The 14,241-nt window shown below is 37.3% G+C and overlaps 1 protein-coding gene across 1 annotated transcript; it reads right to left on the bottom strand.

Moving 5' to 3' along the window:
* Positions 1 to 12,497: 12,497 nt before the first annotated feature.
* LOC140160950 (G-protein coupled receptor GRL101-like) lies at positions 12,498 to 13,826 on the bottom strand. Its single transcript, XM_072184302.1, has one exon. The coding sequence runs from the start codon at positions 13,824 to 13,826 to the stop codon at positions 12,498 to 12,500; it is 1,329 nt and encodes a 442-aa protein (XP_072040403.1).
* Positions 13,827 to 14,241: the final 415 nt, after the last annotated feature.

Raw genomic sequence — 14,241 nt, 5'->3', positions numbered from 1 at the left:
TTTTAGATCCCTTAATAAACAGGCACTAAATTTGTTACAGCTTGGTGGTTTTTACGGGTTCGCCATCGGGCTAGTATGAATCTGTCAAGCTTTCCTCAAGATAAGCTCTAATTTCTTCAGGACACAATTATCAGGAGTTGTTCATGAGGATTGCCACTTGTCTACAGCGGATCACATCCTTACCTAATGGTACACTTTAGTAGGTTGCTCTTATTAGTACTATAAGAAATGGTGGCTCTGAAAAGAGTCGTTTGAAGTAGGTGCCCTTTTCCTACTTAAGATTCGGTGGCTCTGAAAAGAGCCCTTTACAGATGTGGTAATATCTTATTGTGTAATACTCTGATACATTGGTGCATGTCAACCATGTTAATATATCTGCTCTTGTATCTCACAACAAATGCACTAGAAAGTTATGCCACAAGAATACATTTTACATACATCTGATATATCTTTTAGTCTGGTGGGTATCTCACCGCACCCAGCATACATTGCATCCAGCCATTTTACTCCACTGGTCTGGTTAAATTCACAAATACGCACTGCTTTGCCTCTTCCACCTGGGACATTGACAAATAGTAATTTGAGATAACAATTATGTATGTGATCACGTTACTTCAAAATTATGTCGAACATTTTAAAATCACACATCATCCAAACGTACCAAATTTACGAATTTCTGTTAAACGTATCATGTAATACTTAACCACGTTTAGTTTTATTGTCACATTGTTCCAAAGAATCCACTTCTTGATATCCAGCTTGAGTAACCGGCCATGAAAAGTTACCAGTTGACAAACTGACTCGGCTTTCGAAACAAGCAGCTGGGTGATTGCAAATATAAAACGAGAAAATTAGAATGATGAACAACTTAAATAAAAATGGACACACTGACTTTGCTTTATTTACACACCATACGTAGTCCCTTGCGTTCATCAATATTAGCCGTTTCTTTAATTGAACACCTATATATAGCGTGTCTTTTGGACCAAAGGAACAATCTACCTGTTCATATTAAGAATGATCAGACTATTGACTTCAACATGTTCATCATCATCATCATCAGTCGGCTGCGGAGCAGGCGACTACAAGCTTTCTCCAACTAATGCGATCTTGGGCAAGCGAAACAATTTTGTTTGGCTGCAGCATCCCTTCAGTATCTCCCAGGAGGTGCTGGACATACTGTAAGTATAGTGTGCGCGGCCGTCCCGGTTTCCTCTTCCCATGTGGTGGAATATAAAGCGCATATTCTTTCACAGGCTCGCCATCTTCAAGACGCAGTATATGGCCGAGAAATTTGAGTTGATGAATCTTGACTCTGGCAACCAGTGGAGTGGTGTTGGAATCCGATCCACACGCTTGTTGTTTAACATGACTCTGTAGCAAGATGTTGCAAATGCATTGACCTTGTTTTCCATGTCCTTGGTAATTACCCATGACTCGCACTCGTACAGAAAGACAGTAACACACGTTGTCTGAAACAGCTTGATTTTTGTTCAAGAGCTGCTAAAATGTCACCTGTTCCAGCAACTTACCAGATTTGTTTTCTTGTGACTGCTTATAGCGCCCTTGAACAAAATGATTGACTTTTTATATTAAATTTGTGTTGTTTTATTTCTTCAAACTAATAGATTGACATAATCAATTAACCTGTAACAAAACTGAGTTAAAGAGAGCAGGATACAATATACGAACCAGTGACAGTGATCGTGAAGGTGCAGTTTGCCATATTTCCAAATGGATCTTGAGCATGGTAGAGAAGTTCATGTATCCCAATACTTAAACGATATGGTGGTATAGGGTAAGAAAGCCACAGTACTATGCCAGAATTATCACTGAATATTGGAGCCGACCAAGTAATATTCACTGCCAGCTCGTCTGTTAATTCTTCAATGTTGCCTGGACATTCTGATGTGATCTGGGGACTTTCGTTATCTAAAGAAAATAAGCACAAAGATGTAATGAGCGTCTGTCAAGCCAAATCAAACAATTTAATTTCTTGTAAGTATTGTTAGATTTATTTGAATTTATTTGCAATGACCTTTGTAATATTGCATATCTGACCCGATGCAACAAAACCCAGAACATGTCGGCAAACTTGAATTTGAGATAAAGGCAACCCCTCGTTTTACTACAACGGCTTGAAAAGTGTTTTGGAGAATTTAAAAGTATGGAAAAAACATAGGATTGAAGCGAAATGGGCAATTTCCTTGAAATATATAGGTATGTATTACTACTGCAAAATTGTCTTTACCTATTACAGTGACCAGGAACATTACCGATTCATCGTTGCCACTCGGATCTACAGCAGTATAGATACTGTCGTATTGCCAATATAAAATGATTCCCCAGGACTATGGCTTGAGTTCATCGAAACTGGTTGACCAGAATTATCAGTTGCTGATGGTTGTTCCCAGGACACGTTTGCGGTTGGTAAACCAGGATCTGTATTCACTACCAAGTCTTGCGGAAGGTCAATGATGTCTGGTTTCTCAATGTCTATACAATAATGATAAATTCAATGCTCAATGTTTCATTATGGGATATGGATTTCAGGTTGCGCTCATTTTAGCGAGAATATTTTGATCTTCTACCTTACCTAGGGTAGAGTGGACGATCAAATGTAGGATTGTGGTTGACAAAAATCTCTGATATTTATTTTTGCTTTTACAAAATTACATTGTACGATGTTTTAGCCACAAATCCATTTTTGACCTGTATTCTGCACCATAGCTATAGGATATTCCAATTTTGAGTTGTGCACTTGAAAACATTATAACGGTATACGCGTCATAGTTTGGCCATAATGGAGAATGTTTATAGTTAGTTTGGTATTACTGGTTGGAGGATAAACATACCTATCAATTGGTACCGCATGGAGCAGCATAGCGAGATAAGCGGGTTGGTATAGTTCAGAGGACTCAAAGTGAGTAAACCAAAATAATGAAGAAAAATAAATAAGACCTCAAGGTATTTCACCAAGAACAAATTCAATAGTTTGGAAATACGAACTGATTTCTCATGAAAAAGGAGCAATCTCCTTTTTTGTCATGTCTGTGTCCCGGGGTCTGTGTCTGTAGCTATTAACAAAAATATTGAAATTGTTTATACCTATTACAGTGATCAGGAACATTGCCGATTCTTCATTGCCACTCGGATCTATAGCAGTATAGATTACTGTAGTATTGCCAATTGAAAATGATTCACCGGGACTATGGCTTGAGCTCAGAGAAACTGGTTGATCAGAATTATCAGTTACTGATGGCTGTTCCCAGGAAACGTTTGCAGTTGGTAAACCAGGATCTGAATAGACTACCAAGTTTTCAGGAAGGTCAATGATGTCTGGTATCTCCTTATCTAAACGATTTAACAAGCAATGTCCAATGTGTCATTACGGTAATATTAACATAATTTTTATTATTATTAATTAATTTTTATTAAAATACAGCTAGGTGATGAGTTTGTAATCTTCATTTTGATCTCACAAACTTACTTGCTCTCAGTAATTCAAGCGGGAGGAGGTACATAATGTTGTCGAATAATCTCAAATAAATAACGCAAAACAGAAAGCCGTAAGTCACTTTGACCAGCTCTCACAAAATGAGCATAGAGTTGGCTCAATATTTCCTCCACAATGTCTTTTGTTGTCTATTGAATTTTGCCATGATCAATGGATTGTGTCTTCTATAGTGCCCTGACGACTTTATGCTCATTTTGTGGGAACATGTGATTCATTAGAGAACGAATTTGGAGAAAACCTTCTGATAATTACAAACACTCGCTGAGCAGCAAGACCTTCCCTCTAAGCTTTCAATCCGATAAGCTGATTATCTATTTGTTTTCATGAGCGTGAGCCACCCAGGCTGGTGGCTCAGCATAGTATCTTATTAACAGAAGGTTTTGTCCAAATTCGTTTCCTAATGTGTGAGTTGAGGCTTTCTGGCTCTCAACCCTTGAACTATTTATACTTTGTATTACCTGTAACAGAGATAGAAAACACCACACTCCCTGTATTACCACTTGCATCAATCACAGTGTATTTTACCGACGTGTTGCCGATTGAAAAGAAGTCTCCAGAATGATATGACGAAGTCACTGTAACAGGCCCGCAGTTGTCGACTGCCGTTGGTTCTTCCCACCGCACAGAAGCACCTGCCAATATAGGACCTGTATTTGTCTGAAGGTTGATCGGTTTCTTTACAAAAACCGGATTCTCAATATCATGACGACGTTTTTCGCAGACGAATTTACGGTTGAGGCTGCAGAGCGCGTCGTTAAGGGCCGGCCGGCCGGTGCACTATAATAATACCTAAGCTCAGCACACTGTTCAGATCCAAGATTATTAGGTTCTCCGTCATTCCAGAAGGTCGTCTGCAATTCTGTTATCGGCTGTCCTGTTCCAACCCACTCAAATTGACCTGGTATGTATAGAATATGATCATGATGATAGGGGAGAGTACTGGGCTTAATATTTTCATGGTCAAAAGGTTACTTGAATATTGTGACATTCTTCTTTAAAAATAAGATAAATGGTTCTTTCTTTTTCTTTCCCTTTTCTAAATTTATTTCTTTCTTTTCCATTTCCATTATATTTTGCATTTATTCGTCTTATAATACCTTCTTTTTCAATATCGTTGAGACCAACCCAGAAAATGCCTCCAGTACTGCCAACTCCTGTACGGTCAGCTATGTAGTCAAATTCTTCTTGTGTTTCCAAAGTCACCAGATCGGCTCCCATAGATTGACATTGTTCTTGGGCCTCTCTCCATGTCAGACTTGAATCCGTTATAATATAACGATCACACCCTTAGGAAAAATTGAATTAATCTTACTTTTTTTAAATGAATTCATGTGTGTAGTGCCAAAATAGGGTATTTCATTAAGGGATCTGGAATGAGCGTTTATGGCGTTTCGACAGTATTTTTATGGGACATAAGAGCACCTCAGACGTATCGAATTGCATTCTAAATACGAAGCATGTCTTTCTGATATCAAATAATTTTCATTTTTTGAAAATAATGATATAATACAATTTTTATGACAAATTATTAAAATTTGATATTTTTCAAATATTTTATATATAACAGTCCTCGAAGTAAATTTTATAAATTTTATGATATATTCTTAAAGTGTATGTAGCTGGGAGGAAAAGCCGACGATCAATTGAAAATTTTGACCTTTCATATTTTTTTTCTAAAAATACCTAATTTTTTTTGGTGTTTTGGGGGAAAAATCCATATCTTCAATACGAAAGGTCAAAATTTTCAATTGATCGTCGGCTTTCATCCCACCTACATACACGTTAAGTATAAATCATCAGATTTATAAAGTTTACTTCGAGCACTGTTAAATATCAAAAATATCAATTTTTAATGATTTGCCATAAAATGTGTATTACATTGCGAATTTCAAAAAATCAAAATTATTTGATATCAGAAGGACATTCTTCGTATTCAGAATGCAATTCGATATGTCTGATGTGCTCTAATGTCCCACAATAAATACTGTCCAAACGTTCATACCCCACCCCTTAAACGAGCACTTGTACTTTGATTTCGTCTTGTATCTAGTGTCTTTGATATTGATCAATCAAATTGAACGTGTATGGACCACATAAAGGTCCGTTCATACTATGCCGCAATTGCGATGCGTTGCCGCACTGCATCGTACCGCAGAATACTCCACTGCGGTATCACAATAATACATGTCCGTTCATGCTACGCCGCAATTGCGATGCCATGCGATGCGCTGCCGTACTGCATCCCGCAGAATACTGCATTGCGGTACTGCAATAAGGCAAAAAAAGTGTTTGTTTGCCCAAACATGGGGTAGGAAGGAGTGGGTCGGTAGGTCGATTTTGTGTGTGTTAGGTCTGTACATGTGTTGCAGCAAGTGGGGCAAAAGAAGAAAATATACGACATTGAGCCTAACATTTTGTACTTGTGTCAAACGTTAATGTACTTCAACCTAATACCATATTGGCAACAAAATCTTGATAAAGATTCAGTATAAATTCATGCTTGTTGCAGGGTGACGGGCTGGAAGCCTGTAGTACAAAATCCCAGACCATGCTTGGTTCTCTATATTGATGTTGTTTGATGGTAAATGGGAACAATGAAAGCTGTGAGTGTGATTGCCAGGAATATTAAAGTGTCATTTGGCAATTTTATAGGAAAAAAACATCTTTTTCTTTATTTTTATATCACTGTTAAAGAAAAAAAAAAGTGTTTGATGTTTTTTGATTTTTTGGGTCGGTCGTGTCTGGGCAAACAAACACTTTTTTTTACCCAAAGTTAAATACATTTTAACTTGGAAATGCGAAGAGTTGCATTGAGTTGGCAAAAAGTAATCGATATATCGGCAACGCACCGCATCGCACAGCAATTGCGGCGTAGTATGAACGGACCTTAACTTGGAAATACGATGAGTTGCGTTGAGTCGTGGCAAAAAGTAGTCAATATATCGGCAAAGTGTCGCGTCGCAAGGCAATTGCGGCGTAGTATGAACGGATCTTTACTCGCCATTCCCGACATGTGGATTTATAATATAATAATATTAAAGAAAAATATCTGTATACACTTTCGCAATTCTTCTTGTACACTTACGTGGCATTTGACAAGTAGCGAGATTTAAACACATGGCAATAAATACGACACAAATATACATTGAGACTGTCATATTTTGTCTGAAAAGAAAGAAAAAATACGCAAACAAAGGTAAAAACAACATGAGTAAATATCCATCACTATAATTATTCTCGGTCCCAGCTGATTTGTGCTTCTTCATCAACTTACCGGTGTGTCTGGTGTGAGATACGGTGTTTGTGCCTCCTGAGTCATTTTTCACAAAAAAATAATTTGTGATTAAGCGCATAGCATCTGTGCATTAAAGTACACGCAACCCAAAACTTTAAAACACAATGTAGATTTTCACTCCTCTGGGCATCCTCAAAAAAAAGTCGTCATTAACAGTTAACACACATGCCCTAAGGGGCATTAGCCCCTAACCCACACACCTACAAGCACATATACCATAAGTGCGCCTTCATGACCTAAAATTCGGAAGGCTAATTTAAAACGGGGTGTTCCCATTACGCACAAAGTTCACACTCTTTAGAAAGTCCCATTTTTGCGAGCGTGGATATTGTTTATTTGTATAATAAAGGGAATATTCGAGCATGTTATTGTGTCATGTCATATGGTTTAATTACAAAACAGCTCTCGACTGCATAATATTTGGAAGATGGCCATGATGATTTAGAGAAAAAATAGTAACATCTTTTATTCAACTGTCAGTATTGTGCAAAGTATATTGACTCACCTTGGAGAAGAATCATCGAGTGACGCAGTATTCTTATTAATAATCTTTATTTCCATATTATTCTACACACTGCATGCATGGCTAATGACAAATGCGAGCCGTGTCTTTAAGCTATAAACTCTGATAAGAATACTACAGAACAATAATATTATTACAATTAATTATTAAACAATTATTGATTATGTATAAATGTGTCTGGTAAAGTAAACATCAACTTCCGAATGTACTTTGTACTCTTACAATCGTATTTGTTCACTGCTATAACAATAAAGTATATATTTATCAGCTATTAGATTTTACGGGAATTTCCCCTTTTGTGCAACACCACTTCCCCTTACACTCTTATCAGCTATGGAATTTGTGGGGATTTCCCGCTTGGTGCAATACCACTTGGCACAGACCCATTTAGTCATTTCTTCTCCTCCTTTTACTTCTCCCTCTCTTTCACCTCCTTCTTCGTCTATTGGTTCAAAATTTATCAATATTACTCGTGATAATGAGCATGTCCAAGTGGAAATTGAACCAAATAGAAATTATAGACCAAATGGCAATAATTAGACAATCAGCTGGCCTAATTCCATAATTCTGACAGGGTCTATCTAATTTAGAATTTTCCACAAATTTCACGAATCTGTTTTTTAACTCGTCAAAGCGTTGGCCATGGGGTGACACACTTTTTGTTACCAAAAACCTCCATTTTAAAAGGAAAATCCTCAAAATTAGTATTTTGATCATTTTATCAGTATTGACATGATTGTTGTCTTTTGTTGTCCAATTAATGCTAAGCAACTTTTGGCTCTATGTGGTTAAAATATAAATATGCTATTATTTTGACAAAAGAGTTGTTAAAATTTTCATCTATTATAATGATTCAAGCAAAGATAGAATTGCAAAATCTAGGATGTTTCATTACCTAGGTAACACAGCAAAATAGGTACAGTTGACCTATTTTAATGCAATGCTGTTGCTTGATAGTTCTTGATGATGATTATTATTTTTAGCAAATGGTATAGCTTGGAAAATGAAATGCTTGGTATGTGAAAAAATGCTATTATGAGTTAACCCTAGTACTACGAAGGGGTTGTACCAATCTCCACTTTCGGCGTAAAAAATCCGCGCGTGTTTATGCCCAAACGGCTTACGCGAATCGTAGATCCATTCTTTGCAGTTTGCGCTCATTTTAGTGATACAATTTTTACCCCCAGCACCTTGCCGATCATCAAACATGACCATAGTGGGTATAGTTGGCGAAGTTCATTCTTGCAGAATGATTCCAAGAGATATTATGACATTTTACTGGGTAGGTAGGTCGAAATAGTCATTTCCATTTCCTTTCATAATTAGGAGAAAATCCGGTGAAAATCGTATATTTGCAGAATTTGTACTTTTCTGTTTCTTAGCTGGTTATAGCGACATTATACGGAGAATGTTTATACTTATTTTGGCATTGCTGGATAGAAGAGACCAGTACCAAATATAACGGTGTGTATGACCTTTATAATAGAAAATGGGGAGGGGTGGTTGCAACAACAACCCTTTTCGCAGTTCAAGTTGTATTACGAAAATTGGGTCAGTAGGACGAGGTTTATTAAAAATCAAATCAAATATATTGAGACAAGGGTTAATCACATACAATACATAACACTATTAGTAAGGGATACAATCAAAACTCGACCGGCGGTCGACCCGTTCCGGGCGGTTACGTCCGGTTGGAGCCGGTTTCTATTGTTCTAAACAATGGAACGCGTTTCAGCCGGCGGTCGAGTTTTGATTTCATCCCTGAACATGAAAGCATTAACGCTGCGATATGGGTTTCTTTTGGATCTTTGGGAAAGATCAAGACAAGAATGGGAAACAATAATAAAACAAACGTCGTGTACTGATTGATTATTGGCTTCACTTAACAAAACATGACAACGTAATATAAATACAAGAATACAATGTAGTCATATACGGCGTTTTATTAGGTTTTTATCAATTGCAAATATATAATATTTGGGTAATAATTGTTATTATAATAAATAAATGACAAACAGGTCCATTTTATCATGTTTATTCTAGTTTGGATATAGTAAATACGTGTAGTAGTAATACGTGTGCATATCAAAATTGTGATATAAAGTTCTCCTCCTGATGTCGAGGCACAGTCTTCTGCACATTCTTGCGTCTACATGTAATTATGCAAGTTGTAAATCTATCTCATTTCTAGTTCTGTGGACTCTTAACCACTGTCCTTAAATGTAAATTGTAAATCTAAACAAGTTCTAAGAGGGGTAGACTCTTAAAAATCTAGTTGCAAAGCTATACAATTCCTACCAAGTGGTAGGCTCTTAACCACTCTCCTGTGTCATGCAAATTGCAAAGCTATAAAATTCCTACGAAGTGGTAGGCTCTCCTCGTTTCAAAATATAAGTTTTCGTTTCTCTTTTGTTCAGAAACCAAAAATCAGTGGATTAAAAACAAGGGCAGAACTTGTCTGCAATCATAGCATCTAAAGCAAAATATATACTTCATAGCTGAGCGGCAGCGATTGACTTTTACCCAATGAGGTTAAGGGACGCACCATTAGATTCTCAGGGTGGGGGTAGGAAGTTTTCAAAAAAAAAAACTTCACCCACTACATGACCAAAAAAAAAACTTTCCCCACCAACACTAAAAAAAAAAAAAAAAACCTTTCCCCACCTAACTGTGTATAATGCATGAAATTATAAAAAAAAAAACTTGCCGCCTTCGGCGGCAAAAAAAAAAAAACTTCGCCGCCTTCGGCGGCAAAAATTTTTTTCTTCCCCCGACCCTAACTTCCTACCCCCCCTGAGTATCAAATGGTGCGTCCCTAAGTGCTCTTTGTTGCATTGGGGAAAGCGCCACTACCTCATTGGTCAAAATACCAACCGCTTTTCGCACAGTGATAGAGTAATAAATTCAACTTTAATGTAGAGAGGGCCATTAAGTATATCGAATACTATTATTGGATCTCAATTACACGTCGGCAATAACAGGACTGGCGTGGCATGGGTGCTGGAAGTATAAGTGTCATAAAAACTTATGTTTGTTTGTTTGTTTGTTTGTATGAAACATAAACGATTCATGATGATGAGATGACATGATTATGAGTTAGTTTATTGTCCCCGGCAAGTACAATCCATACCTCTCACCTAGGCTCCCATCTCCCCCACCACCTATAGAACTTCCTCTTCCCACTCGCCCCCACATTCTATATCTCTTCTTCCCTACAAACTATACAATACAATACATTACAATACAAAGAGCATTTGCGCCATTTCCAAAAGGTTCAGAGCGCTTACAAAATACCTTAATACTGCCACTTAAACTACAATTGAAGGTGCATCTTAAATTACAAAGTACAATACCAATTAAGACAATGTTAAGGGAACAAATCAGTTTTAAGCACTTTTTAAAAATATATTATTTTGTAGATGAAGATTGTCTAATATAGACAGGTAGCTTATTCCACTCTTTTGAAACAAAACTGTGAAAATTTTATCACCAGCTAAGACTCTAGTCATCATGGTCATGGGATAGTGAAGACGAAGTTCGGAGTTGTCTCTTTGGATAAGCAATTTGACAAATATGTTGGTCTTTGGTTATGGAGACATTTGTATACAAGCAAACGTAATTTGAAAATGATCCTTTGGCGAATTGGAAGCCAATGAAGTGATTTCAAAAGTGGTCCAGGTGAGTGTTTTCGGTCGACTTCAAATACAAGACGTGTTGCCCAGTTTTGAAGACGTTTTAGACGAGTAATATGAGTAGATGGTGATGAGGAGAGAAGGCTTTTACAATAGTCAAGACGAGAGAGTATCAATGAACGTGCGGCATGATGACATGTAGGTTGGTCTATATATTTCCTAATTCTAGCGATGTTTCGTAGATGAAAAATAACAGATTTGCTAACATTTGTAATATGAGAAGACATAGTCATGTGAGTATCGATAAAAGCACCCAGATTCCTAATAGTCTTTGCAGGTTCAATGCAAAGATTCCACTCCACTCTCGAGCTCTCCTCCCCCTTCCCTTTTCACTTCAAATGCTCTCTGCCATCTATTTCTCTTCCCCCACCCCCTTACATCACTTGAGTGTCAATTATTTTTAATCTCGAGAGCTAATATTTCGATGGTTAGTAGTTTTTCACAAAGAAATTAGACTAGGCTTATTGCATTTTCTAAACCACGCTTTTAAATGTAGATTTCTCTGTATACTTAGATCAGGCAGGGGCCGTGTATGAAGGGACTCGAAACGGATTATTGATAGCTATTGTCAAGCTATTGTTATCGAATTATCTTTTACGACCTTCGATACCATGCGAATTGCGCCGAGGGCGCGATATTTGATTTCTTGTTATTTACTCATGTTGCCCTACAAAATACCAAAAACACGTGAAAATATTCCATCCTTTGTCGAAAATAATTTCTGTGTAGCATTGACAATCATTTACATAGGATTTTGGAGACAAAATGTGATAATTTTGTGGAGATACAGAATGCTAGAACAAACAAATATACATTTTTTCTTGAATGTGTACCCCGTACGCTGTCTGTTCCTACTGATTTGAATACTGAAATAATTCTTAAAATAATGTTCTCTGATGAATTATGTTTCTAGAGTATTTCTATGCATTTCTAGAGTATATCATTATAGGCAAACGTGTAGGCTCATTTCGCAATGTACAAGACAAGCCACGCGCTGTATTGTAACTGTACTTGGATTCGTACCAGTGTCTATCGATCAACGTATTATTCATGCTTGCTCAACTGAGGATAATTTGTAAACCAGCAACTCGCATGGTACAATGGGTGAAAGCCGTTTCGAGTCCCTTCATACACGGTCCCTGGATCAGGTAACCAAGCAATTATGTGTTCACACGATTATGTAACAAATTGAAATGAAAAACAAAACTGTTTGCTACAAGTTTTAAGTTTCTAACAAAGGGTACAAACACAGATATCGACAATGACACCAGTTAAGAGCTTAGCAATCACGTGACCAAAACGGTAAAACCAAAACCGATACTGAAATTCAATGTTTGAAACGACCGACTGTCCTTGTGTAATGCAAGTTGTTATACAATTCTTATGAGGTGGTAGGCTCTTAACCGCTCTCCTTGTGTAATCTAAATAAACCACTGTCCTTTAATACAAGTTGTAAATTTATACAAGGTCTTAGGCCGTGGATTCATTTTGTTGAGTTTGTTGAGTACTGTGTCCACTTCGAAGACCTTCTTGAGCCTGATGACTCCTGGAACCAAGATGACGTTGTCCGCTACTCTGTGAAGTACTTGTATCCCCAACTCTCCTTTTTCGGTGACTGCTAATTACAGCAGCTATAGTATACAGGTATGGATTGATGGCAGAATTGATAGGTAATACAAAGGTAACACACCAAGCATACACTGAAGGAGGAAGGGTAAGTACCCTAGCTTGAACAAGAATACCGAGCAAAATAACTGGAAACCAACATGCAAAATCCGTGGCAACTATAGCTGCTACTTTAAAAGTCAATCGCATCTGTTCTTTCATTTCCTGATTCAATCCAGCTCGTCGAGACGACTTATAGACAACCCTGATAATCTCAACATAACAGGCTAAGATACCAAGATAACAAACATTATTTAGACCAATAAATATAGCTGTAGAAAAGAACATTCCGGGTTCGAACCCTTCGAATCTCGATTGGAAAATAAGCTTAGTATAGCATGATCTGGCGAATTGTGGGCAAATAGTTTCAACTGAACGCTCAGTGGAGAAGCGTTGTGTCAAAGCTAAAGGGAGACCAATACAGACATGGGAGTTGTCGTAGAATTTGAAATTCCGCCCGGAAAGCACCGATGGAATGATGCCCAATGACGATGAGAGGAACCATACCATCGTGCAAACTATTATTGTGGACTTCTTATCCAATATCTTCGCATGTGGAAATTTCGTACACAGGAACCGGTCAATACTGATGATGGTGACAAAGAACACAGAAGCTTCACTAGATAATATCGACAAAGCTCCCGCAATCCTGCAGGTGATTCCCGTTCTCCAGGTTTCAGATTGCATCGGAAAGTAGTCTCCAAAGTAGACATCGGCAGATGCTATCAGCAGCATATAAAGGCCCATGAGCAAATCAGACATCGCAAGATTGCTAAGCAGCAGATCTTGCACTTTGTTCTTTTGAGATGCCTTTCTTCGCCAAGTCAAAACAAAAATGTTTCCACCAAGTGCGTTCATACCAATAAACCACATCATTACAACAAGAGCCTTATCTGAAAGTAATCTGTTACATGTCAGATACGGTGATCTTTGACCATCAGCACTACAACTACTATTTCCAGAAACAAAACACTGACAAATTTCATGCTGACTTGCAAAGATGCTTGTAAATTTAGGGAGATTTAAAAAGGTATCTCTTTCCAGTCTCGTAAGTGAATTACCTGCAATGTCGAAATACTGTATAGCTGTCAAATGTCGAATGTTTGGTATTTTTGTCAACCTGTTTGAAGCCATTTCTATAAATGATAATTTAGTTGTATCTCTAAATATATCATAAGGCATATCTATGATTTGATTTGCACCTAAAAATAACAAGTTAAAATTCAATAATCCGTAAAATAGATCATTTGGCAAAGATTGTAAATTGTTTTCGGCTAAAACAAGTACTTCTAGCTTAGCTAATCCTAAAAAGAGTTTTCCACTGAGCCTTGTCAATTGATTATCATTAAGCAAAATTACTCTTAAACGGCCAAGGCCTTTGAATGTATCATGATGCAATCTGGAGATGCGGTTACTATAAAGGTAAATGTTTGTTAAGCTAAATAGATCCTGAAGCAGTCCTTGTGGTAAGATTTTCAACTTGTTTTCACTTAGAAAAAGAACTGCAAGTCTGTATAATCCACGGAATATATTAGAATCTAGAGTTTCC

This window comes from Amphiura filiformis, chromosome 1 (genome assembly GCF_039555335.1).
Source record: "Amphiura filiformis chromosome 1, Afil_fr2py, whole genome shotgun sequence".
In the NCBI taxonomy this organism is placed as follows: Eukaryota; Metazoa; Echinodermata; class Ophiuroidea; order Amphilepidida; family Amphiuridae; genus Amphiura; species Amphiura filiformis.
The sequence above is the reverse complement of the archived record's forward strand: the minus strand, read 5'-3'. Positions and strand labels throughout refer to the sequence as shown.